The following is a 25,798-nucleotide window of genomic DNA, read 5'->3' as shown; positions in this document are numbered from 1 at the left end:
CATGGTTGCAGTTTCTTCAATTTGAGGCTTTTCTGTTTTTCCTTGTAATTATTTTAATGTTTTAATTAATTTTTTAATAATTTGTTTGTCTGTTCTGTCAGTTTTCACAAAATAAGTTTCTTTATTAGGATCTCCTACTAATGCATGAGTAAGAATAATCAAATGATATAATAGATATATAGAACAGTCACAGGGCCATTTTCAGCATTGTGTACTTTTACTGGTACATTTAGTATATTTCCCTTTTGGTATGGGGTTATCGTACTTTTACTTACTTTTTTACTCAAGTAGGATGTTGAATGCACGACTTTTACTTGTAATGGAGTATTTTTTAAGTTGTACTCTTACTTAAGTAAAGCATGTGGATACTTCTCCCCCCCTGCTCCCACAAGTTGTACCAAATGGTCTTTTGTTCCCCCTGCTGGTGATTCCGAAAATGAATCTGTCTGCCCTGGAGGGATAAAAACAGCAACCCCATAATAGTATTAATAATTTGAGATGATATGAGCAATTATAACAACAATTTAAGTTTAGGGTATTATTATCGGATTAATCGATAATGAAAATAGTTGTTAGTTGCCGTTATATTTTCCCCAATATACCACTTTTGGATCAGTTTAGGTTCTTAAAATTGCAATTCATTATCATCATTTACCACACACACAGACAAATGAATGCTTCAAATTGGAGTTAGAGATGTATTTACAATTGTACATCATCAGCATGATCAAAAAAGATACAATAAAATTTACATTTTACTTAAACTGGTTTCTTCATGTCTCTTTCATTTGTGTTAAACAATACTGAACATTGTGGGAGCTTTATTTAACATTAACACTGAGAATATTTTACTCAGAAACACCATGTTATCTCTATGTCACAAAGGAATAGTTGGATATTTTGATTATTATTCACTTTCTTGCACAGAGTTAGATGAGAATATTGATACCACTCTCATAAAACATTTCCCAAAATATCAAACTATCGGTTTAAAATACAGCAACTGTTCAGGTGTTTAAAGCAACAATTTGAATGGGGGGAAATATTATCCTAAAAAGGTCAATTGAATACAAGCATGATTTCTCCGTCCTGGACAAGGGGAGGGTGGCTGTTGGCACTGATATAAAAGATCTTCAGTGCATCCTAGAAATATCTTCATTTCTTCTGCTGCTAAGGCACCAGTAACATTTAGTTGCAAATATGTAGTGCTCATGATGAGCTGCACAATCATTTGTTGTTCATCATTTATATTTTGTTTCTGTTCCTTGTACCTACAAAAGTGCTTAGACAGAGTGTAGCTATACTTTATATAGCTCTACAAACATCACATGTAAATGCAAGGCTGTTGGACATCAGCATCTATGAACATAGGATCATCTGCACACTGACTCACTGAGAGTAGAGGAGTCAAACACATGAGTATTGCATTGTGTTATTTCAAAGAGGCAAAATACCCAGTGCCCTTCCTGAGATACAGTGTCAGAGAGACACATTAAACATCTTTACACTTCAGACTATTACACCAAGAGGAATAAATGGTGAATACAAAAATAAAGTGTTCCTTGTAAATTTAGATTTTGTAAATTGAGGTAAATGTTTGGTATAGCTTCTTTGTCACCAGCTTTCCATACTAACAGTGATAACTTGAATGTAAACAGAAAGAATATTAATAAGATGTTTATGAGTTGAAACAATTATTTGAGAAATCAGTTGGCCTGCCACCAAAAAAAAAGAAAGAAAAAAAGTCAAGAATCGAAAAAGTTGTCAGTTTTAAAACATCTGGAGTCAGTGTGCAGGTATTACTCTACTTTTCAAAGTCAAAACATTTTCTGTTGCTCAAAATAATGATAAATATGGATATAAAATGCAAAAATCCACATAATAACTGATCACAGTATCTAAATGAATATGATGCCTTTTGTTTCTGTTTGTGTATTTTACAGTTTTAACTATTCTAACTTAACAAAAGAGACTAAATTCTTGTTCATGCAGATGTGTTTCACCCACATTTCCTCTGTGGATAAAACTGCTTCAAAAAGTGAAATCAACATTGGCTGTGAAACACCATGAACTCTAACCTTCTCCTAATCCCATGCGAGCCACACGGCTGTTGCTCAGCCGCATCCCACGTCTTTATGTGCGTCATTTAAGCAGCTTTCATCAGCTGCACCTCCCCTCCCCTCCCTTCTCCTCCCTTCCCCTCCCCTCCCCTCCCTTCCCCTCCCCTCCCTGGCCGGCGAGGAGTCCAAGCTGAGGTCGCTCTCTGTTTTCAATCTTTGCTCCTGCTCTCTGCTCAAATGTTGGGGTCCCCCTCCAGCTTGGTGAGGTCGGTGGCCGTGCCCATGAACATGCTGCGTCCTCGCTCTAGGCGGCTTTTCTTGTCCGTGAGGCGGAAGGCCTCCATGAACTCGTCGATGTCAATGCTGCCGTCCTGGTTGCTGTCGATGGTCACGGCCAGGTCGTAGATGGCCTCGTCCGTGATCTCCATCTTTAGGTAGACGCTCAGCAGCTTCCAGGTCTGCCGGAAGTCCTCCATGGTGATGAAGCCTGAGGAGGAGGAGGAGGAGGTTGAAGGTTAGGAGGCTGTAGCTGGAATGAAGGGAAGGGATGGAAAAAGTGGAGGCAGATTCTGATAAAGAAAAAGTGTGTCACTGTGTGTGTGTGTGTGTGTGTGTGTGTGTGTGTGTTGTGTGTGTGTGTGTGTGTGTCACTGTGTGTGTTGTGTGTGTGTCACTGTGTGTATGTCACTGTGTGTATGTCACTGTGTGTATGTCACTGTGTGTGTGTGTGTGTCACTGTGTGTGTGTGTGTGTGATCAGAAGTGAGGGATGGAGAGACCAGTAGATCAGTGGGTTAATCCTGGTCTTAACTGGGAGGATTCAGGGGGCCGTAACCTGCTGCGGCCTCTTTGGCACACTACTGTGGATTAACGGAGGCTGAACTCAGTAGACATCTCAATCTGGACACAACACACACTTTACGAGGCCCTGACACACTTTACTGTGAACCAGACATCATTAGATTGTGTATGCGAGTCAGTGCAGTAGTGTCATCAAGTTGTTAATCAGAAGGCATCTTTCTTTCCGATTGTGGATTTATTGCATTGAGATTAATGCATCTCTGCACAGGTACAGAATAACAACCTACATCTTATTAAGAGCTTATCAAAAATCAAATCATTGCTTGCTTTTTTATTAGTTATTTTTATTCTTAATTTGTTGAAGAGATTTGAAATTTGACCTAACGTCAAGTCACTCGTGTTTTGTTGCTAAGAAAAATACACCAACAAATAACAGAAAAGGACCCAGAACACAAGGTAGAGTGAGAGGAAGAAAATATGCCATTCATTAAAAAGGGAAAGAGCCAGTGGTGTGTGCAGATGTTTACATGTGACTTGTTCCAGTGATGAATAAATGACTTTACCTGAGTTGTCTGTGTCTACGATTCTGAAGATGGTCTCCAAGGTGGAGCGGTGGCGATACAAAGTCTCCAGCAGACTCTGATCGATGTGCTGCGAGAGGAGAAAAGATGAAACACCAAGTCAGAAAAATTTGGACTGAGAGTTTTTATTTTCATGTGAACATCATTTAACCCTTTAAAATACACCAGTCCACCCAAATGGCACTTTGGCCTTGGAAGCACTGTCACTGTTTTGGTCAGTACTAGAGTCAGTCTTCACACAACCTTGACTTATTATACATTGTTCGAATGCTCCAAGTCTCCTGATTCTTTCCGTTTCAAGTATTTCAGGATCCACATATCACTGTAACCACTGTTGACACAGAACTGGTTCAGGCTTATGACTATGGCTCCAAAGTGCTACTACAGACCCTTTTTTTCTCACCCAAAAAAAGAAAGAAAGAAAGGTGAGGCAAAAACATTGCAACGTAAATTTCTGCCATGTCTCTGTAACTTTGGTTTAGTCTCTTGTACACTCATTCTGACTTTTGGTCATCTACAATCTCACATAAATCCCTCTTAACAAAATCTCTTACAATATTCACTGTAAAAAACGTGGCTTTCACTAGTATGAATAGTGTCTGATCTGTACTTTACTGCCCATTTTCAGTAATTTATTTAATTACTTTTCTTCCTCGTGTTGTTTTTTTTTTGTGTCTCTCATGAGTTTTTGAGGAGATGAGGGAAACAAAATGTTATTCTTGTCTTTTCTCTGTTTTTCAAAAACAAACAAACAAAAAAAGCTTTTCTCATCGATGTACTTCAACACTTACATCTGTGTTGGGTCCTGCGATGGCGAGCTCGTTGAACCAGTCGTAGTAGTCTATCATCCCATCACTGGTCCTGCTGGTGACCAGCTGACAGCGCAGCATCCTCCAGGGCAGACAGAGGTGCATCACACTCTCCACTGCAGTGGCCCAGTCATTAGGAGACAAGCGACCTGACAGCAGTGGAAAGAGAGGAAGTCAAAACAGTTTTCTCATGAGGAGAAACTTTAGTAATCTGGTCCACCAGTCAAATTTGAGGGTGGCTGATTTCACCGATTTTATCCAATGTTTGATTTCTGATAAAACATCGGATTTCAGCCACATTTCCATTCATCGTTGGATGGTTGTTGGATTGTTTTACTCTTTTGGAGGCATGGGTTCCCCACACAGACCCATCCCACCACAGGGCAATGAACTCTCCAGAAACCAACTCTACAAGCATCCAAAGTAGAGCCTGACCTGCACATTGTCCAGGCTGAAATTATCAGCCACTATTAGCTTATCACAGATTCATTGACATCGGCACAGATGTCAGCTAATAAACAACAACAAATTGCTGTAAAGAAATGTCAGCGATATGTTTGAGTTTGTGTGTTTATGTAAAAACAAAGAGTAGAAACTGATACTGATTTCAAATATTGAACCTCTATAACGTTACCTTTAACGTTAATGCTGTTACAAGATGAACAAGTTTAAAACTTTTCTATGACAAAAAAAACAAACTTTTTTACAAAGTTTTGTAAAGTAGTGTTTTTAGACACGTCTCATTGCAAACATTGAGTTTAACTTTATTATATAATATATTATAAAGTATAAGATATGTAATCAATAACAAACTTGTTCTCAATACTGCTGTAGCTTTGCATCTTGAAAACTACCTGCTGAAGGTGAAGTCATGCCTCACACACAAGGAGACTGCTGATGAAGACCATGAGATATGTGAGAAAGGTCCTGAAAAATTTGATTAGTGGACTTTGAGTTTTTGTCAAATGACTATTTCCAAAATCAAGCATGAACTTTCAAACAGATTTCCCAAACACATTGTTTTTGGAGTTAATTTGTAAGTAAATTATGACAAAATTAAATACTTCCTTATTTACTTGAAAAACAAGGATGTTGGCTGAATAAAAATAAATCAGTGAACAACAACAACCGATTCAGCTGAGGTTTCTGTGAAACTATCAAATGTTCTGTCCACGTTGTTTTTTTCCTGAATGGGGGATTATGATGCTCCTCACAAAACACAAAGCACAAAGGTGTGAGCTCATATTTCTCCCCATCCAGACATCGTCCTGTGAGAACCACATGGAAAAAGGGACGTACATGTGAGGTTTGTAATGAAATTAAATAACACCTGATCCACCGAGGATTGAACTGGTTTACAAAACACACAGTACACACCTGTGTTGTTGCTGTCTATCTTTTTGAAGGCACAGATGAGGTCAGACCTGTGCGAAAACAGCTGCTCCCGCAGGACTTTGAGGGCTGAGCGCTCGGTTCGCCCAACACTGCAGACCAGATAAAAACACAGTTAACAACAACAACAACAACAACAGATCATTAACAGCATTAAAGGCACATTGAAAATGTTAATTTGCATAAAGGTGAAGAAATTCATTAGAAGATTAAAAAACAACAGAAATTAAATTAAAATCAATTAAAATAGAATAAACCAAACTTTATGTGGTGGAATTTGCTACAGCTGCAAAAGTAGGAAAATAATTCATTATAGTCATGTACACTCATAATGTAATATGCTGTGTACACATGTTTGTTTCATACTTGAGGAACGTTTCACTGAAATTATAAGAATGCCAGAAAGTTAATGTCGCAACAATTTTAATGATCAATTCATCGATTAAGGGAATAGTTCAAAATTTTGGGAAAATCTCTGATTCACTTTCTGGCTGAGGGCTAGATGAGAAGATCAATACCACTCTTAGCTACAGCCAGCAGATAGTTAGCTTAGCTTAGCACAAAGACAGGCTCTCCCCAAAGGTAAAAAAAACAAGTTTCCCCTTTTTCCTGCTCTTTAAACTAAGGACAAACATGAGAGTTGTATCAGTCTTCTCTTACAACTCTGGGTAAGAAAGCGAATACACACATTTCCAAAAATGCATGGATTTGCTAATTTTCTCTATTTTGTTCTGTTCATGGCAGTTTTTTGTTTTTTTTAAAACTGTGTTTTGGAGAAAATTAGCAACTTAAAGCTGCCACCTTCAGCTCTGGGAAAGTATAACCACTGTCATAGTATGTTTCACTATTATGTTATAGACTGAGCCACTAACTGAAAAAATTATAAAATAATCAACAGGTAAAATAGTTGTAGCTTGTAACTTGTGTAACATCACCTGTAGTTCACATAAAAGGCCAGACCTCAGTAACCTACATAAGTGGGTTACTTAACTAAATCTTAAAGTTAAGTAAGTTTATCTTACTAACAAAGGCACTAATACTAAGCATGATCAAAACTCAAAGATCTTTTGGATCTAAATCCTTAAGACATTGAGTCTTGCTGCTAAAATTTGGATGTTGCTTTGAATCTGTTGTTTTTCTATTTTGTGTGGGTTATTTTATAAATCCAAACCAACGATCCACATCGTTGGGATGAATGTTTTCTTGTAGGTTTTTGTACCTTTGTCTCACAGTGAGCTCTCTGGTCATGCTGCTGGCCTGGTACTGAATCATATAAGGCACGAGGTCTGGACCCAGCTTCACGTAGGCGCCCCTGTTGCTTCCCACATCGTAGTAATTGGAGGCAGAGAACAGAGTGAGGACCTACAGTAAGTGAAATGAAGGAAAGGTTTAATATTTTAGAGCATTTTAAACAGCTCCCTCAGACTTGAAATATTTAGGGACAGGCTGAAACACATCTGCAACCATATCGGTGATCTATTGATCTGTGGGATTATCGTCAGTCTCTGTGTGGGCCGCCAGTGTCTGAGCTCACCTTACGGTTGTGACAAAACTCATAACCGTCCTGTTTGCACTCGTGGGAGCGGATGATGAGCTGCAGATTGTGTTTGTTCAGGAAGTCCTCGGTGACGTCGGGGCCCCAGTAGCAGCCTCCGCCCCGCACTTCGTTGGGCATGCAGCCGTTCTGGCTAGTCGGGTCGCTCCACAGCAGGTCCAGGATCTGGAGGCACACGGTAGCAACAGGAGGGAGATTTTTCATTTTTAAAAACCACTGAATCCGGTTAATAGATTATTTGGATTTTAGTCATTTGACCAAAGCAATCAGTCACATTTGAACACAGTATAAATCAGTATAAATTGCTGCTCGGGACGTACATTAGACCATAAGTTTGTATGTCTGTTTGTTTTTTGAAGACCGAAATAAATTTAGATAACCTGTAATTCTGTAATTCAAGCTTTTAATTTCCTAAAATAATGTCTTATTATTATGGAATGTAAAATATTAAGTGTTTTTCAGGATTTACTTATTTATTATTTGTGTTTACAGTGGTTTAACGCACAGTCACCTGAAAGCATCATTTTACATTTAAGACAGTTTACAGTCTGTGTTATCTTCAGTCATTTACGGTGACTGAGCATGTTTGGAGCTGAACCGTCACCAAGTACCAGAGCCAGCTGAGACCACTGACTTTTACAGCCTGTGCTTAAGGTGATGACGGCCAGTTGGAAAAAGCAGATTGGGCTCAGGGCAGAGGGATTAATGATGCGGTGGATTACAGCATGTTACGGCCCACGCAGGCAACAATCTGCAGCTCTTGCTCCGAGGTGAGTGGTGATTACTGATGGAGCATTTATCACGTTGTGACTGATTCAGTCCACTGGGACAGATCCAAAGCACAAAGGCCATGACCTCTGACCTCTGAACAATTTTCTGCAATGAACGTCACTAACCACATATCTCATGTGGGACACTTTAACGCTTTAATGATTTGATTTCTCTTCCGTCTGTGTATTTTCATATTCAGATTTTTTAAAATTTTCTGAATATGCATATTTGTTTCTTTCTTGAAGCTCTGTTGTGTTTTAATACCATTTATTTTTGCTTAACTTGCTCCATTTATTCACTTAAAAGCCTTTGAAGGCACTTATATTAAATAAGGTCTATCATTTACAGTATTGAAGCAAGGATCATGCAAAGAATGAGACTCCTAATTTTCGGCAGCACTAATGTGATACTTTCAGAAATGTGGGATCAGTTGATTTTTCAACAAATACATTCAATGGGATTAACTGGGACAGGAATCTGTCTCAGTATCTGAGCACACACCTCTGCTCAATATTCATTCATCACCTGTTTCCATTCATCCTTGGGGTTTTCACTGTTGCTAGAGTCAGACGTAACAGACACAGTTATGTCTTTTTCTGATCTGCTGGTCGCCGAGTTGAAAACAGACTGTTTCTTCCTGCGGATCTCCAGCTCGTCCTCCACCCCATTCACCTTGAGCCGGTCGGAGAAGTCCTGCAACGAGCGGTTCTGGAAGCTGTCGCGGCCTCCCAGAGGTTTGGGATACGTGAGGGAGGCCCGACGCTCTAAGATCCTGTTGGTCGACCAGATGTCCTCGTCTATGTCCAAGTCGATGGACGTCCCCACTGAGGTCACGTGCTTCTTCTTTGGAGGCCTCAGCGCTGAAACATACTGGGAAGAACCGAGAAGAGCACAGATTTCAGGGACTTGAAATGAATGTAGGTGCATCTGTGATTGATGCAGGTTCACAGCTTCACGTGCTGTCTCCTCACATTGTGTCTGTCTAATCTGGTGAGGACGCTGAGGTCTGTGGTGTCGGAGATCCCTCCGTGGAGAATCAGCACCTTCTGGTCGATCACCGTCGCTAGCGGCAACCAGCTGAAAATCTTCTGCAGCAGCTTCAGAATCCGTTTGCCATGCATCTGAAGAGAAACGCAAACAGAAGATGACCTCATTCATCCTCTTCCTTTTCTTGTTTGTTGTCATTTAACGTTTTCTTTTGTTGTCTTCCATGAGTCTTAAGACACATTTTTGTCCCATTTTCTGGATGTTTTTATGAATTTTGTCTCTGGTATAAAGATGCTGTTTCAGATTGTGGATGTGCTGCCTGGTAAATGTCTATAAAACCCAATTTTTAATACAACTAGTGCTGAAAGTTTACAGGAATTCAAACTTGTCAGTAAAGACAGTAAATCTTTAAACATTTGGGACATCTGAGGTCGTCTCTGGACCACCCCTCCCTGACTCATGAGAAGCCATGAACAGAGTCAGATGTCCTGCAGTCAACAGGTATAATGACCTCAAATCCTCTTAGCTGCAAGCAGGAGTGACTTGTATTGTATTGGAAAGTAAGTCGGCCTATATCAGGCTTTAGCGGGAATGTGTAGGCAAAGGTGATTGAAACCATTTTAATCCACTGCTCCAAAGATAGTAGGGATAAGGACACATTTTGGCTCCAAGAACTAGTTTGATAAGGAATAATGAGGCGTTTACACCAAGCTTTAAACAAATGGAGGTATTTAGGTTTGCAGGGTTACATGATATGAACTTACCTTGTATTTAGTCAACACCTCCTTTGTGAAGCCGTATCTAAACCAGCCAAAGAAACAGAAGATGCAAGTTAGAAAATGACGATTTAATTATACCAGATGAATTAATTATGGGAGGACAAGCAGTCTGTTGACAAATGAGACTCAAGGCTTCACTGTCCCACAGGTAGATATATTTATTTTACCTTAGGTTGACTATGTGATCCTCGTGGTTTCCCCTGTTGAGGTAGACGTCGCTCGGATAGACGAGCAGGAATGAAAATAGGATGAGGAGTATCTCAATGGAGTCTTTCCCTCGGTCCACAAAGTCTCCATTAAACACGTAGGGCTTCTCCAATGACGGCATGCCATTCTGTAACGGAAATAACAGCAGAGTAACGCTGCGTTAAAGGGTCATTCTGTAATCTACATGTAAACAAATGATCGGCTGCAGCACAGAGAGAGAAAACAAAGGATTACAGATCCTGTTTCACTCCCTGATTGGGAAGAAAATGCAGCATGTTGCAGCCAAAAACTCAAGTTTAGAAGGGAAACAATTATGTGATTTATCGATCAGTTGATTTACACATTATTAATCAGCAACAATTTTGATTAAAAGTTGATTGTTCCTAAATGTAAGAATTTGCTGGTGGAATATGTTTTGAGTTTTTGGACTCGTTGGACAAAACAAACATGGGCTTTCAGAACTTTTTCAACATTTCATGGACTAAGAAAACGGTGAATTAATTAATTGATCAACAGTTGCAGCCCTGGTTAGCTTGTGATATATTTTAGAGCTCTGCTGGAGAAAAGGTTTTTCATTGAAATAATAATTTCAGATGATTTTAACAATGTCAAAAAAATAACACAACTAGCTAAAGAAATAAATCTATGGTTGTGGCTCCGAGTCAGGATTATTTCAACAGTAGTGAAATTTTAAGATTTCAGAAGATGAGGTCCCGACCTTGTAGAAGATCAGCAGCAGGTCCTCCAGCTGGCCATGCAAGTCACCTGTAATGAAGCGAACATATGTAAAAAAAAAAAAAAAAAATAAATAAATAATTACAATAAATCAATGATGAGAAACTGTTGACATTTCTGTCTGGAAGTGCTTAAACAAAAACACCTGTTGGGATGGAGAGGGTGTAAATAGCAACAAATTACATTAATTTTATTATATAAACAATGAGATTTACCCATTTCTCTTAGGTATAAAACATCAGATTTTTAATGTCTAATAATCTTTGGTTTATAAAACAGAGAACACGTCAAAACCCAAAAGGATTCAATTGAATATGGGTGATTTTAAAAAACGAGCAAATATTCAAAACTTTGAAGCTGTAACCAGAAAATTTTAGGCATTTTGCTGAAAATGTTATAAATTGATCATTATGCTGATTAATTATCCATCAATGACTAATGGTTTTAAGTGTTTAAGACGCTGACCATGTAATCGCAGTGTTCACAGTTAAAAATTGGCTGAAAGCATTTGTTGCATATTGTCCCCTCATTTCCAACCACCTCTTTACTGTCCCTATCAATTAAAGGCAGAAATCAATCAATCAAAAAAATCAAGGATTTCTTTCAGCTCACCACAAATAGTGATTTCTTTGCTGTGGCAGGTGGAGATGCGGTTGATATTTGGCAACATCCGGAGCCGTTTCCATGTCTCTAGCAGGAGCTGCAGGACGTAGCGCGAGTGCAGCTGCTACTGGCAGAGAGACTTGTTAGAGGAGGATTTCAGGTGCAGAGACAAACACGTGGACATACATCAACCCGCAGTGTTTGACCACTGCTGTGATGTTGTGATTTATGCATGCAAGCTTTTTGTCCTGGGTGCTTGCTCAGATCTTGAAAAAGAACTTGCTTTTCATTTCTCCAATCTCCAAGATGAAGGTAATTTGTTTTTTAGAAATGCTACTAAACACCAAAAAACCCCCCCCAAAAAACACCTTGTTGAGGAGACACCTCACACACCTTAAGCCCTTACACACGACTTCAAAGGTCAGTTTTATACAGAAAAGTCTGAGTTTTTTCTCCTTTGGCTTCTTTGGCCAACAGTGTAAGAGCTGAATTGTAACAGCAGCTTAACAAGATGTCAACCTTTATTTAAAAAAAAAGCACTGCTGCACTGAGGGTGTCTGATATTTGTATTGCAGACGGTGCAGGACAAGTACACAACACAAATCATGATTGACAAATTAGTGTCTGCCTCCAGTATCTATAATTTAAAATATGTCATTATGTTATTTTTGCCCCATGATATACAGAAAGGTGGATCACTCGCATCTAAACCTGCTGTGCCTGATGTTTTTAAGTGAGTTCTACCCATCACAGCGACACAACAATCACTGGATATGAGCCCAGGTATCGTGATTCAGGCTGGTTAGAAGCACTGTACTGGTGTGCACCTACTTTCTTCTTCCTGAAGGCCTCCACCAGCCCGACTGCCTGCTCCACCGTCAGAGGGAAGGTGAGATGAGGTCCCGAGTAAATCTCTGGCACCTCGATGTTCTTGTAGCAGAAGTACCTCTCCCACTCTGCGTCCCGACAGACCTCGTTCTCTCTGAAGATGTGCGAGATCAGATTTCCTGGAAGACGACGGTTCGAACTCAGAGATTCACTTTCACACAAGCAATACAGTTTGTCAGCTGACATGTGAAATCTTACGTTCATTGCTTGACGGTGTGAAATTGTCCATGAGGTATCCGAGGAAATTATAAAGCTGCACAGGGGAGAGAGATCAGAACGTTAAGCTTGTAGTTTTATTATCACTCTATGGCAAACGAACAGAATTACACTAGATCGTCTCTGGCAGTTTGTCACCTTGATCTGAGCCTGTTCTCCAGAGTATTCGATGGACTGGAAGATGTGCCAGGTGTATCTCCGTCTCATCTCTGTGCGGGCCACGTACTGACGGTACCATCGCTGAATCAGGACAGCAGCTTTCAGAGCTGAAGCACAGACAACAAGTGACCAGAACATATCAAACACTGCAGAGATGCAGGTGGATCAGTTTTCATGTTCATCTAAATCTTCAGTTTCACTAAAGCTGTGCATGGCTTTCCTCAGTAGACAAAAAGACTTACGGTAGAATTATATTGGAATGACTCAATCATATAATGCTATCATTTTTATTATGTAAATGAATGATTCAAAGAAAACTCTTATTAAAAAAGCTAAATCAACCAAACTATAACTCCTCCCGTGAACATTCATAGGTGAAATCTGGTGTATTATTATTATATTATGTATTATTATTTTAACAATGGAAAAATACTGTGATATTCTGCTGTATTGTACTGTCCCACTGAGATGATGAAACTGTCACAGACCATTACTGGCAAAACAAGGAAGGAAATAAATAATGATCATCCCTTGTAAATGGCAGATTTTACCTTACAACCTTTGTTTATCTAAATCAGTGACTGTTTAGACAGATCACCCCATGACAATGTGAAATGTCCTCCATCAGAGAAAGAAAAAAACCCTTTTTTCTAGAGCGGCAACAATTTATCACGACAAGGTAAGATAGGTGTGTCTTACTTGTGACGGCTGTACGCAGCAGAACAGAAAGACAAGAGGAAATACAGATACATTAATACAACACATGTAAGAGGGAGATTTGTCTGTCTCTGTTGAACTGTCTGCAGGATCACAGTTACCTTTTCCAGACTGTTTGTGGAACTGGTCGGACTTTGTGACGCCACATCCCATGACTGTTCCTGTTCAAAACACCACACAAACCTTAAAATCACTACACAGAATCGAGCTGAAAATGTGGCATAAAAAACTCCTAAATATAAGTTCAGTCTTGGATCTACTGAATTCAATTATGCACACATCCACTACTTATTCACACACATGGTTTTGGGCTCTTTCATTCACAAAGAGCAGAAAGTTGAGCGTGGCTCAGCACGAGCAGGAGAACTGGGGCTGGAGGAGGTTCGACTTTTAATGACCTTTTAATCTTGTTATCTACTAGTTCACTCCTGGCTGCTGCGATTGGCCTCAATCCTGGAGCAGAGGACTGTTTTTGCCCGAGTTCTACGAAGGCATAGGCTATGTTGAGAAATCAACATAGCCGTGGAGGCAGGAAATACCTCTGGTTATTTTGATGTAATGGAATAATTAAAATAATTCAAATGAGGAAACAACATTTTTAAATGTCCCTTTGTTGTTTTGGGGAAATAAATGATGCCTAAATTACTGTTTATAGTTTACAAAAGCCAATAAAAGTCTGAACATACCAGATCTCATTAAATTGTGTTTGCACATAACTTTCTTGTTCCACATTGCTGGTTCTGACCTACTTAAAAGAACAGATGGAAGACTTTCATCACATAGAAAGATATTTAACATCATCCAATCAGATTCTGTGAATGATAATCATTCAAAAGAAAATATTACTATGAGGCAGTGGACTAAAATAAACATGTGCTTCAAACAATTATTTAAACCGAGTCTGGAACATTTTAAGATGTTTCACACTTTCTTCTGAACTAATCAAATTCAGAAAAGGACAAAAACTGAGACTCATGACATGTCCTGCTCTTTTGGAGTTTTACAGGATTAATTTACCTGCTGTAGAAATCTTAAAAAAAATAATAAATAAAAAACACTCCTAAGAGACTTAAATCAGCTGTTTACTTACGTGGTCACCTCCTCTTTCCAGTCTCCAGTTCCCAAGTTGTTTGGCTGTCAGTGCCTTGTGTCAGCGAGTATTTAAACAGCCATTTGCTCTGTTTCATCCTCCACCGGTCCACCCGGATCAGGTCAAGAACTGCAGGATGTCAGGAAGATGAATGACAGCAGCGTCCATTGATTCACCACAGAGGCCTCATGTGTGAGTCTATCCCCTCTGTGCAGCTACCCCCGATCTGTGCTGACGCTGGTTTAGTCTTTAGTCACTCGGTGTGATCGCATAATCAAGCCACCAAGCCCCAAGTGGATTACTTGAGCTAATGACTTGATGCGACTAGACTGGTCTTTATATAGGAAGTCTGCAAAGTGCAGAAGTAAACATGATTCGAAATAGGCAGGTCAGTGTCTGGTTTTGGAAGTGTGTTTGATAGCAGGCCAGGCTGGTGAACTCAAGTGACTTTCTGAAGCACAATTCAATTCAACATTGTTCAACAGGAATTCTTGACTTTCTTATGACATCTTCGATAATGTTGAGCCAACTGAGGGCACCGCCGTGTTTCAGTGCAGCAGTATGAGCTGAGGAGACTGGGCTGATGTTACAGGTCTGTTCAGTTGAGACTGTGTTGAGGCCAGGCTGAAACAAAAGCACAAAACCCTCCACACACACAAGTTATATCGTTCTATATCAATGTAAACCCAACTACAATTGCCGCCTCGTGGTTTTGTTTCTGGTTGTAAGCCAGGTTGCAGGAAATATGGTCTCAATCTTCCCTTCCTGAGTTACAGAAGTTGACCTTTGAACATTTCAATATGAAATGTTATCACTTAATTTTATCCTTATGGCCGAAAACGTGTTTTGAGAGGTCACAGTGTACCAGAAGTAATGAAATTCCCTCTGGGCGTTCCTGAGATATTGCATTCACAAAAACGTGAGATCACCATCACGTGAGGAGCATAAAGTAGTCCAGGCAGAGGAGGTGGCTGAACAGAAGAGGGGAATGGCCCTGGAGCGAGGGAAGGACCAACAGCCCTGGATGAGGAGCCAGTCTATTCATCGTTTGGAGGAAGAAGAAGAGGAGAAGAGGAGGAGGAGGAGGAGGAGCAGGGGGAGACCCCTGCTGGAGGGCCCAGGCTGCTCCTCCGGGACATTGAAGTTTAAGGGCTGTCCTTGTCCCACCTGGACCAAGGACAGACCCTTTGCTGAAAGGAGAGTCTGGCCAGCACCTGAACACACAGACAAACACAGACTGTTTTAGTATTTCCAGCTTTCATTAAAAGATAAATCACAGAACAGATTACAACACACCAACACAATTTTATGACAAACTCTTACCACTGAGTTCTCATTTCGATTCAATTCAAAGAGCTGGATGTTGATCTGAGCCATCACCCTCGGGCTGGCCAGCACTGCCTCTCTAATGGCCACGTAGTCCTTGAGGATGAGGGACCATCGAATCCTCATGGTCCCTCTGGACCACGTGGCCACTGGGTGACGGTGGCAGAGCTGGTTGCAAATAGCCTCCAACAGGCGACTGGCACTCGGTCAGTTTGCAGGGTCCGAGTTCAGTCCAAGAAGGCGACTGAAAGATAATCAGAGAGAGGACTGTGTGTTAATATATATCTGATATTCATTAGAGGAAACAGTGATATCTGAAGTGAATCTCACCTCTGGAGACTCTCCTTCCCAGGACAGGAGGTGTTCTTCCCCATCGCCTGCGCCTCTCCCGGTATCTGGGAGGGAAGACAACTCACTGTTGCCAGGAGCTTGGAAGTACTTGGCACTAGCTTGAGGAAAAGAGTTTTGAATCAACAATGAATTTTGTGTTTGCATGAAATGATAATACACAACATACTTAATCACAACATATGAGACACACGCATGTACCTGGGATGAACTGTTTAAGGCGGAAGCCGAAACACTCCACTGGAGAGACAGAAAAGGCTACTCGCCTGGACAGCTGTTTACAGGTAGGAGGCCGAGGCACATGTACCAGCTCTTTGCTTGAGCAGAACAAGAAGCTGTATCACCAGCTGCAGTCCAAGATGGTGGAGGTACAGTCCGCCCGCGGTAGAGAAACAACCTGATGCGGGGCAAGCGGGGGCTAGCTAGTTAGCAGCGACTGAACTTTCAAATCAAAACGCTTAATATAACACCTCATAAATAAATAACAAACGAATGTTACATATGAACTAGGCAAAAAGTGTGACAGACTTTGTGAACAAAAGGCAGCACTTTGGGTGAAGAATAGCAGCAAACAAACATCCGAAAAAAACGTCATAGCGACTTCCGATCAAGACTTTCACAATAAGACAGATATCGTAATTAATTAATTACCCCCAAAAGACTGTTTTTATGTTACCTCACCACTCATATCATTATGCAAAAATATCTCTTTTCAGGGGTTCAATGACAACAATAATTCAGTTCAATTTATTCTAATTTCTTACTAATATAAGAAATTAAAAAGAGGTTTTCCTATAAATTATTACAGATTTTATCCTACAAGTCAGTACCTGACAAGATTTGTAAAAAAAAAAAAAATAATAAAACCCTATTGTATTTTTTGCAAAACTCAAACTGAGACATGTGTAATGTCATTCACTCTAGCTGCCAGAAACGTTCAAGAAACTTTAACTGTCACTGTGTAAAAACTATGAATGGGATGTAAAAGTTGAAGACTTTGTGTTGTTTATAAGATAAAATAGCCAGAAAACCTATTTTTATATGAAACACTTGATATTAAAAATGTAAAGGAAGTAAATAGCTATAACCAGCAGATCAGAGTATTTTAACTGATGAGCGCCTGAAATGATTATTACATTTTCTGACTCATCAGTTAGCCTACATGTGGCTAATGTTTTAGTTAACATGTTAAATTCTAATTTCACATTAAAATATACACTTTTGGGATGTCATCAAAACACAAATTTAAACAAAAAAAGGTGAAACTTTTGAAAATCGTTGCTTTAAAAACACCCCTGAACGCTGTTGCTCTTGAACGCCTCCCCACTGACTGGACGTGTATCTAACGTGAGGTGAGTTGTCTAATCCTGGTTTGTTAGAGTACTACAGCAACGTTTAACTGTCATAACGAGCTGTCCTCTCTGTTATCTGTGTAACACTTAACGCAAAATGTAATGTTTTGGAGCAATGTGGTAAAATGTTGTAGGCCAGGTTATATATGCACGTTCTTCCGCCTGTTGGATAACAAAGGGGCGTGTTGGAGTCAATGGAAAACACAAACACGGATTCAGCTTGGTTAGATTTAGAGGTCACATACACGAAAACTAATGCAGCTTGTGTTGAAACTGTTTCAGAGAGGTGTAGATTCATCTAAATGTTTGTTTTGGAGGCTGCAGTTTGTGGTGCTGTTGATTTGTAGGTGTTGCTATTATTTTGTCCACCCCATTAATATCAATGATCCTATAGAAACACCTCTGCACCACAAAATGATCATACAGTTGAACCAACACCTCTCTAAAACAAATTGAATAAAAATGAACATTATAAGTTTAATGAAGGAGGTTTGTAGCATGGGTGTTGTATTAGACCAGATGGTTGTGTAGCCAAAATATATTCCTCATGTTTTGTTTTTATCACAGGTTTTCTTTTATTCTATGAAATTTGGCTTCTTCTATCTTTGCCTGATACAACTTCTAGATTAACTTGGGTCATAACTTAGGCCATACCATAAACCCATATCGTCTCTGCTTCACGGAGTGGCATGATCTGCAGATGACAGGAGGACTGTAAACTGAATTTCAGCCATGCCAAAAAGATGATTTAAATGATTGTAAATAGTTACAAATGGACAGTACTGCCTCATATTGTTTTGAAAGGTTTGGACACATACAATGCTTTAAAAAAAGACCCCTTCATTTTTTGCACACTTAATTGTGTCGTAGATTTAATTTTAAATTGATGAAATTTATATTTTTGGCCTCAATCTACATTCAGCAACCCACAATGACAAAGTGAAAACATGTCAGTCAAGTTTTCAGACCCTTTGCTGTGGCACTCTAAACAGTGCTCAGGCACTTCCTGTTTGCTTTAATTATCCCTAAGATGTGTCTAGAACTCAACTGGGGTCCACCCATGGCAAACTGAATTGCACGGATATAGTTTAGAAAAGCACAAACCTGTGAATATAAGGTTCCACAATTCTCACTGCACGTTAGGACACAAACCGAGCCATGAAATCCAAGGAATTCTCCGTTGTCCTCTGTGATAAAACTGTGGTCAGACACAGATCAGAGCAAGGATATAAACCCATTTCTAGAGCTTTGAGTTTTCTCAGGAGCACAGTGGCCTCAATAACTGAATCAGAAGTGTTGAGCCAGGACTCTTCTAGAGATGTCCCTCTGGCCAAACTGAGAAACAGAAGCGATGGGAGAACCTGCCAGAAGGACGATGATCTCAGCAGCAGTCCATCAATCAGACCTCTATCGTAGAGTGGCTAGACGGAAACCACTTTGAGTAAAAGGCATATAACAGTGTGCTTGGAGTTTGCCAGTGAGACAAGGTCTGATGGGACATAAATGAAGCACTTTGGGAGGAAACTCTAAACACTATTTCTGACAGACACCTGGCGAACACATCCCTGCGGTGAAGGACATTTCACCGTAGGGTGAAATATTTGGCACACAAAAGGACACCTGGGTACACAGCATATAAATTGCACCGTAAAACATTAGTACTTCATTAGCCTGAAATTTGGCACACTCATGGACAAGAACTGTGGGAACCAGGAGATGCAAAATTTTAAGTTTATTCATTTTTTTGTTGTTGTTGAAATTAGTTGAAAACAGCTACTGTAGAAAAGATGAAGATTTAAAAAAGAAAATTGGTGTCTGATTTGTTGTAACTTCTTTTAAATGTAAACTTAGATAAAAACAACAATTTAACATATGAATGCAGTACTAGCATTTTTACAGGTTTATTTAATATTGTTTTTAAATTTCAAAATACATTAAACATTAAAAAGATGCTGAATATAGAATATTTGCCTTCTATGTTTTATTCACTATTTCTTATATTTCAAAAAGTATTTTGTTTAAAAACGGGGTTTGTCTCAAATCCAAGCCAATGCTGTAAATGTCATTCTTTGAACTGGTGCACACATATGGCATTCGCATACAGTACCACTCAAAAGACACACTTTCCCATGGTAAATATATATAGTACATACATGATGATAAATAAAATTATTTAAGACGGGAGGTTTCTTCATCTCTCTTAGCAACCCATCCATCTAGCTTGAACATAGCTGCCACTCTCTCAGCTACCAAGAAATACATCCTCAGAATGATTTCTAACCAACATCATTTGAGTTTGAGTCACTAGACGCTTAGTATCCTCAGCGAGCATCTGACCAACAAGCTCGTCATTTTCTGATGCTGCAGAGATAATCCATTTGGCCCAGTCTGGATCCAACAAAGACACACAGTTTGTTGTGCTCGCCTGGTTCAATCAAAGTTATATCTCCTGCTTACCGCTGAGTCTGGAGAGTCTTGACAGCTTCTTCCACACACTAGCATTTAAAAGATGGGGCTGATGATTTTAACAAAATGTTTGACCAGTTACAGATAAACTGCGCATCCCATGTGCCAATCAATCCCAGTGACTAAAGGCAGCATGTGCAATCATTGACATATTTGGAGTATATTCACATATGTTATTGAAAAGAGAAGATTGGCTTGTTGGACCAAAAAATGGTTTTCTCTATTTTCTGACATTTAATAGACATGACCTCTTTTATATAAGTATTTCTGTTTGATCAGTGACTAAAAGAATCCAGTGTAATATTTATCTGCCGTTTAAACTCAAAATTTGTCAGATGACTAACCTAAATCTCTTAGAGAGACTCTTTTTTGCACCGTGATAATCATTTTTTTTCCACTTGTACTTGTGAAACAGGGAGGGAACTTCCCTGCAGTTAAGTTTGAGAGGTCAGAGCATTCAACACGTCCGCTGATCAGCTTCAGCCGTGACTGAGCCCTGTGTGTCAGAGTGTGAGGATGAAGATCGCTGTGCTGGGAGCCACTGGGCAGACTGGTCAGTACCTGGTCAACCAGGCGCTGCAGCAGGGTCACGCAGTCACAGCCATCGTCAGGAACCCGGGAAAGCTCGCCGTGCATCATGACAATCTCAAGGTAATGTAACACTGACACTGTGTATTGTGTTGTGTTGTTCTGCAGGATTTTAACAGGCCATTACTGCTGCTCACTGCATGCTGGGTGCAAAGTTCAGTCAGTGTGAAGTCACATGGTAAATGTTGTCTTGTTTCCAAATGAGGGTATATGAGGAACAACCTGAAGTATTCTATGTTTCTGGTGTGATTCTGTGCACACAACAGTTCAGATAACAATGTGGACTTAACTGCAGCACTGCAAAGAGAAGCCTGGTTTTATTTAATCAAAAAACATGAAAAAAAACAAAAAAACAATTAATTATGTTAACAAGTATCCCCTGATAGACCTTATTCCTCTGTGCCATACAGCTCCATTGTCCAACAACTATTAAAAACACTAATGTGAGCTACACTGTTGCACTGGGAGACATGTTCCTTAATTACCATGAACATGGGAACTGTAGTTTATTTTGAATGAGTCTCGCATACACCGTCCCGCTTCTGTAAATACTCACAAGAGTACAAAATGTGTATTAATCTGCAGCTGAAAATAGTCCCCCTCAAATGCACTATTTACTTCAGTTTCAGTAACATTTGCCAAAAAACTACAGTGCCCACACTCGAAGTGAAAAGTAGAGCAGTGACATAAACGTCAGATATGTTGGATATAATTTGATGAAGACCACATTCATAGAGTTTTCTCTGGAAATGTCAGAAAATAAATGTGTTTTGTATTAAAGTGCTAAACAAATATTATGATATAAGATCCCTCTGTGTTGTATGGTACTTAATCTTTGTATTTTCCATCAAGAAAGTGTATTGGGAAGTGGTATATATTTGTATTAATTTGTGGAACTGGAGGAAAGTAGTTCCCGACACAACGGCAACAGCTTGTAATTGTTACAGAAATCTTCTTTGTGGAAATCCTGCAACATGTTGAAGGAAAATTGGAAACAAGGACATGATACAAGACTTGTTTAGTCTTGATTTAGTCTTAAGTAGAAACCAGTGGGCTTGAGGCTGAGGGGCACAGACAGGCTCCAGAAGTCAGAAAGTATTTAAAGACAAACTAATACATTGTTGGTTTTGGTCTTTTCATAGGATTTACTGACAAGAAGTAAAACATGCAAAAGAACTTCCTTGACCTTTAGCACGACTTTAAATGTGGAAAGCCTTTGAGTAACAGTTCATCAGTAACATCAACTGCATGTTTACATCACTTAGAAATTTTAATTGTGTGCTAAAATAAAAGCATTTAAATGGCTTGGTTATAAAAATAATAAAATTAATTAATAAGGAAACAGATCTCTAAATTAAAAAGCATCCATGTGCACATAGCTTTAAAATGCAGCCGAGTAATCTCACCATTTAAAAGCATTTCATGACAATGCGCTGCCCCTATATATATATATATATATATATATAGGGGCAGTATGTATGCATGTATACAAGTAAAATTCTCCTCAGGATTAATTATTCATGTTTCCTTGTCTACTTACAGGTGGTGGAAGCTGATATTTTCTCAGCTGACAGTCTGAAGACTCATTTCAAAGGACAGGATGTGATCATGTCCTGCCTCGGCTTCCCGGCCTCCCTCTTCTCGGCGGTGACGGGCTACACCATGTCCATGAACGCTATGATCAGCGCCATGCGAGGCGCCCGGGTAAACAGGATCATCACCATGACCTCCTGGTACACCGAGCGTAAGTCCAGCACACGTGATGATGCCTTCAAGGCCTTTTTGTTGTTAGAAAAAAAAAAATCCACAATTCATTGTTCTTACAGTTAAATATCAAAATGTCTTTCCACAATCTCCAGAGGAAGCGTGTCAAGTTTTTGTTTTTAATTCAAATCACTTGTGAACATTGGTTTGTACTGGTACTTCTGGTTGCTCTGCATTGAGGCTTTAATTGCTGAATTTTGATATCACTTCATTTTCTGTGAGGGATTTCCCTTTGGTTGAGTGTTCAGATATAAATCGCCGTTAATATGGTGTCAGACATTAAAATAAAGTAGTAGAGGAGCTAGTAAGTGGACCTTTAGTCAACCTACTGTTTCCAAGGCCAAGATTGACCTTTCACGTTCATCTCTAGTAGCTTTGCAGCCACACTAGCTGCATGGCTGTAGGAATGGTAATGTTTGTCTGGTTCCAGCCTCTCAAATGAGAGAATTTGATATTTTTCTTTGTCGTATATAACAGTATATTTAATATTTTGGGGTTTTAGACAGTTGTGAGGACAGGACAAGCATCATGTGGTCTTCACATTAAAGGACTGTTATCAGCATGAAAAGTTTCTTCTTCAATTCACATTTTTTTAGTGATTTAAGAGAATAATAGAAAAAAAAAAAGAGTTTCATTGAGTTGTGTGTTTCGTTTTTACATTGTTAGCTAACTCTGGAACTCAGTCGTCTTACCTCATCCGCTTCCTCCTGCTGCCGATGATCCGAAGCGTCCTCACCAACATGTTTGAGATGGAGCAGTTTCTGCAGAAGACCGGGGACATCAGCTGGACTGTGGTCCGCCCGCCAGGCCTCAAGAACCTGCCGGCCTCAGGTAAAAGCAGACAGGTAGCGGGCAACACGGGCAGAAACAAACCTGTAAATAGACTCAATTGTGAGTTGTGAGTTGTGAGGTGCATTCATTTAACAAGCAGGAGGAAGTCAGTTTGAAGCCGGGGTGACACAACCAAGAACAGACTAGCTTCATTGAGTGAAGTGTTTAACGAGTGCAGTGCCTCAGGATTCATTTTGACATGGTTCAAGCTCATTAGCACGTGTTCTCATTACTTAAAGTCATGGTGATAAGAATGAATGGGCCTCATTTTTCGTAAATACAGATCCTTTCCATGAGGTTTCAGTATGTATACAAGGAAACTCTTAGTGCCTTCCGTTACCTGAAGGACCAAATTTAAAAAATGACTTTGCTGTAATGCCTCTAACGCCGCTTTCCTTCTTTGTGACCTTTACAGCTCAAGAGTTTCTGACCCACGAGGGATACTTTGTGCCCGACGGCAGTGGCAACCCCGCAGGCAGCGCGGTGGGAAGAGGAGATGTGGCTCGCTTCATGCTCTCTCTGCTCAACAGCAACGCCTGGGTCAAGAGGGGAGTTGCCATCACTACCAAATGAGAAAGAAGTACAAAAAAAAATAAGTATAAAAACTACATTTACTCACACATCTCTAGTAGTATCGAGCCATGAAAATATTTTTACCTCCACCCTAATACAACAGAAGTAAATTAACGTTTTTGGTGATCAAAGCTAATCTGCTGCGTTTTGTCTTTTAAATGTGACGTCTCCTGACTCCTTGTTTTTATCCAAACATCAAACCAAAACACAAAAAATATTTAGTCATGTTACACGTCACAAAGAGAAGCAGCAAATCCTCATATTTGAGAAGCTTAAATTCATTTAAAGAATTTTTTTGCATTTTTGATTTAGAAAAAGGACTTAACTGATTAATCATTATCAAAATAGTTGCTGATTAATTTTCTGTCAATTGACTAATCAATTAATTGACTAATCACTTCAGCTCTAAACTGCTCAATGTGAAATTAAGCTTGATATGTCAGTGTTGTGTTTACAACTGAAGTGTTATCAAAGAACAGGTCCCCTATGAAAACTGACGATTGCATGTTCAGGGAATTATACAGACGAAGACGTCACCTCTAAAAAAAGATGTTTCTAAATCAGCAGTGAACAAAACTAATTTCACCTCTACTGTATTGGAGTGACAGCAGGAATAATCCAAATGAATACCAAAGCCAAAATTAACTTATCATTAAAGTTGTTTATTTACTTTACTACTAGAGAATTGAAAAAAAAGAAATAAAATACAATAAATCAACATATAAACAAGAAGCTAAACCTAAAAATAAGTTTATAGTTTAACTAAGTGACACACAAACACAGATCAAACCAGAAAAAAATAAGATACAAGAGCACATTCATTCTTTTTGTATGTTATAGAGTTTTTATCTTTTATGAAAGACAAAAACTGTATTATTTTTTATGGTTATGCAAGTTGGCTATCATTAACTCAATTTTAGTGCTTATTATGTCTTCAAGTCTCTTTATTCAGATCTAACTTTGCTTTTCCAGTTATGGGCAATAACTCATGCTGATTTAGAAATCCTAACTAATCTTCATGGTGAAATACTTCTAGAGATAAGAAAGAAAGAGTGTTCTTCTTTATTTGGAGCCCTTAACAAAATGTGTGTGAAATGTCCACTTCCTGCCTTCCTGACCTTGACAGTCTACTAATGGATAAGATGGTATAACTGCCTTATGTGTCTTTTTATTTACTCTTGTTTAACTAAGATGTAGTTGTATGACATGATTACAGCCACACGAGGTCAGTGTGGTGTCATATCTAGCAGCAGGAAGTGAAAGGCAACTGAATTTACCTCAAGAATGTCTCAGAAAGAATTCAGACCTTCAGAGAAAATGTTGCACCGTGTATTCACAGGAGTACTTTATATTAAAAAACTGTGCTGTATCAGTTCCTTGAAATAAACTACTATAAATTATGAAACTGATGAAGGGTCATTTGTGCTGGAGGTATAAAATGAGAACTTTTCTGCATTGTATATGGGAATTTACACAACAAGTCAGTCTATTTAGGGTTTTGGAAGTTTTTAGAAATCCTGGAAAATTATTGAGCCAAAGTTAAATAATTGTATCGACTGATTTATCCACAGAATAAGATCTTAAATACCAATTATTGCCTATGATATTTATTTATTTTTTATCCCAAATTTCAACATTGCAGAACTCTTCAGTCTTTAAATAGCAAATGGACACTTAATCACACACACTAGACGTTTGCTGCACTGATGAGTTTAAACTTACAATTGTGCAGTGGTGTAAAATCCAGTTTGTGCGGTATCATCTGTGAAAGATAAAACATCTGGCTGGATTTGATTCCAGTGATCAGGGTGTGGTTAGGAGTGCAACATGATTACAAATACATGAACAGTTGAGAGAAAATAGAGATATATTGTCCTTGTATTTGTTAATTGTTGACTGAGGTGAGGAGGTGATGTGAGAGTGAGCTTCATGCAGGAGTAGAAATTAATTAAAGTGGTCAAGACTCAAGTCCATTACCCCTCTACAGACTGATATTATATTATGTTTCCACCAGTTTTTTAAAAGCAGGAATAAAAACTTTTTCAGAAACCTTTTTAAAAAAATTTAGGTTCCTAAATCTGAAACTAACAATTGATTTACAGGGAACTTTGCTGGTCAAGGAGCAAGAAAAGTAATTAATTTTGTGATTTACAATTTAATTTTGTTGCCTGAATCTGGCACCACTAAACTGTTGACTGTTT

At 39.2% G+C, this 25,798-nt stretch overlaps 2 protein-coding genes across 3 annotated transcripts; one reads left to right on the top strand and one right to left on the bottom strand.

Moving 5' to 3' along the window:
- Window positions 1-2,220: 2,220 nt before the first annotated feature.
- On the bottom strand, window positions 2,221-15,558 carry ppef2a (protein phosphatase with EF-hand domain 2a). Of its 2 annotated transcripts, XM_087173956.1 has the most exons (17): window positions 14,350-15,558; window positions 13,361-13,420; window positions 12,522-12,649; window positions 12,366-12,420; window positions 12,111-12,286; window positions 11,289-11,403; window positions 10,660-10,706; window positions 9,902-10,068; window positions 9,720-9,756; window positions 8,940-9,089; window positions 8,494-8,838; window positions 7,177-7,362; window positions 6,862-7,004; window positions 5,628-5,734; window positions 4,233-4,399; window positions 3,424-3,511; window positions 2,221-2,547 (listed from the first exon to the last, which is right to left on the bottom strand). In XM_087173956.1, the coding sequence occupies exons 2-17, from the start codon at window positions 13,410-13,412 to the stop codon at window positions 2,294-2,296; spliced, it is 2,217 nt and encodes a 738-aa protein (XP_087030082.1). In that variant the 5' UTR covers window positions 13,413-13,420; window positions 14,350-15,558; the 3' UTR covers window positions 2,221-2,293. The 2 variants fall into 2 exon arrangements, with proteins under 2 accessions (XP_087030082.1, XP_087030083.1); XM_087173957.1 differs by lacking the exons at window positions 13,361-13,420; window positions 14,350-15,558 and adding an exon at window positions 13,242-13,344.
- A 1,775-nt stretch (window positions 15,559-17,333) lies between these two features.
- On the top strand, window positions 17,334-25,002 carry LOC111654896 (flavin reductase (NADPH)-like). The gene is made up of 5 exons (XM_023406062.2): window positions 17,334-17,375; window positions 20,257-20,492; window positions 21,972-22,173; window positions 22,860-23,024; window positions 23,440-25,002. The coding sequence occupies exons 2-5, from the start codon at window positions 20,358-20,360 to the stop codon at window positions 23,595-23,597; spliced, it is 660 nt and encodes a 219-aa protein (XP_023261830.1). The 5' UTR covers window positions 17,334-17,375; window positions 20,257-20,357; the 3' UTR covers window positions 23,598-25,002.
- Window positions 25,003-25,798: the final 796 nt, after the last annotated feature.

This window comes from Seriola lalandi, unplaced genomic scaffold, assembly GCF_002814215.2.
Source record: "Seriola lalandi dorsalis isolate HSWRI2012SDOR001 ecotype SW California unplaced genomic scaffold, Sedor1 jcf7180002054294, whole genome shotgun sequence".
Classification (NCBI taxonomy): domain Eukaryota; kingdom Metazoa; phylum Chordata; class Actinopteri; order Carangiformes; family Carangidae; genus Seriola; species Seriola lalandi.
Note: the sequence above shows the minus strand (reverse complement) of the source record. Positions and strands in the feature narration are given on the sequence as shown.

Bases quoted from the DNA above. Each gene is read 5' to 3' on its own strand.
- ppef2a (XM_087173956.1), bottom strand. From the start codon at position 13,412: ATGGGATGTGGCGTCACAAAGTCCGACCAGTTCCACAAACAGTCTGGA. The intron at 9,090-9,719 runs GTAAGTTCATAT...GTTTCTCTTCAG, and splicing joins AGGTGTTGACTAAATACAAG to ATGCATGGCAAACGGATTCT. The intron at 5,735-6,861 runs GTACAAAAACCT...TCTGGTCTGCAG, and splicing joins GAGCTCACTGTGAGACAAAG to TGTTGGGCGAACCGAGCGCT.
- LOC111654896 (XM_023406062.2), top strand. From the start codon at position 20,358: ATGAAGATCGCTGTGCTGGGAGCCACTGGGCAGACTGGTCAGTACCTG. The intron at 22,174-22,859 runs GTAAGTCCAGCA...TTACATTGTTAG, and splicing joins GACCTCCTGGTACACCGAGC to CTAACTCTGGAACTCAGTCG. The intron at 23,025-23,439 runs GTAAAAGCAGAC...TGACCTTTACAG, and splicing joins CAAGAACCTGCCGGCCTCAG to CTCAAGAGTTTCTGACCCAC.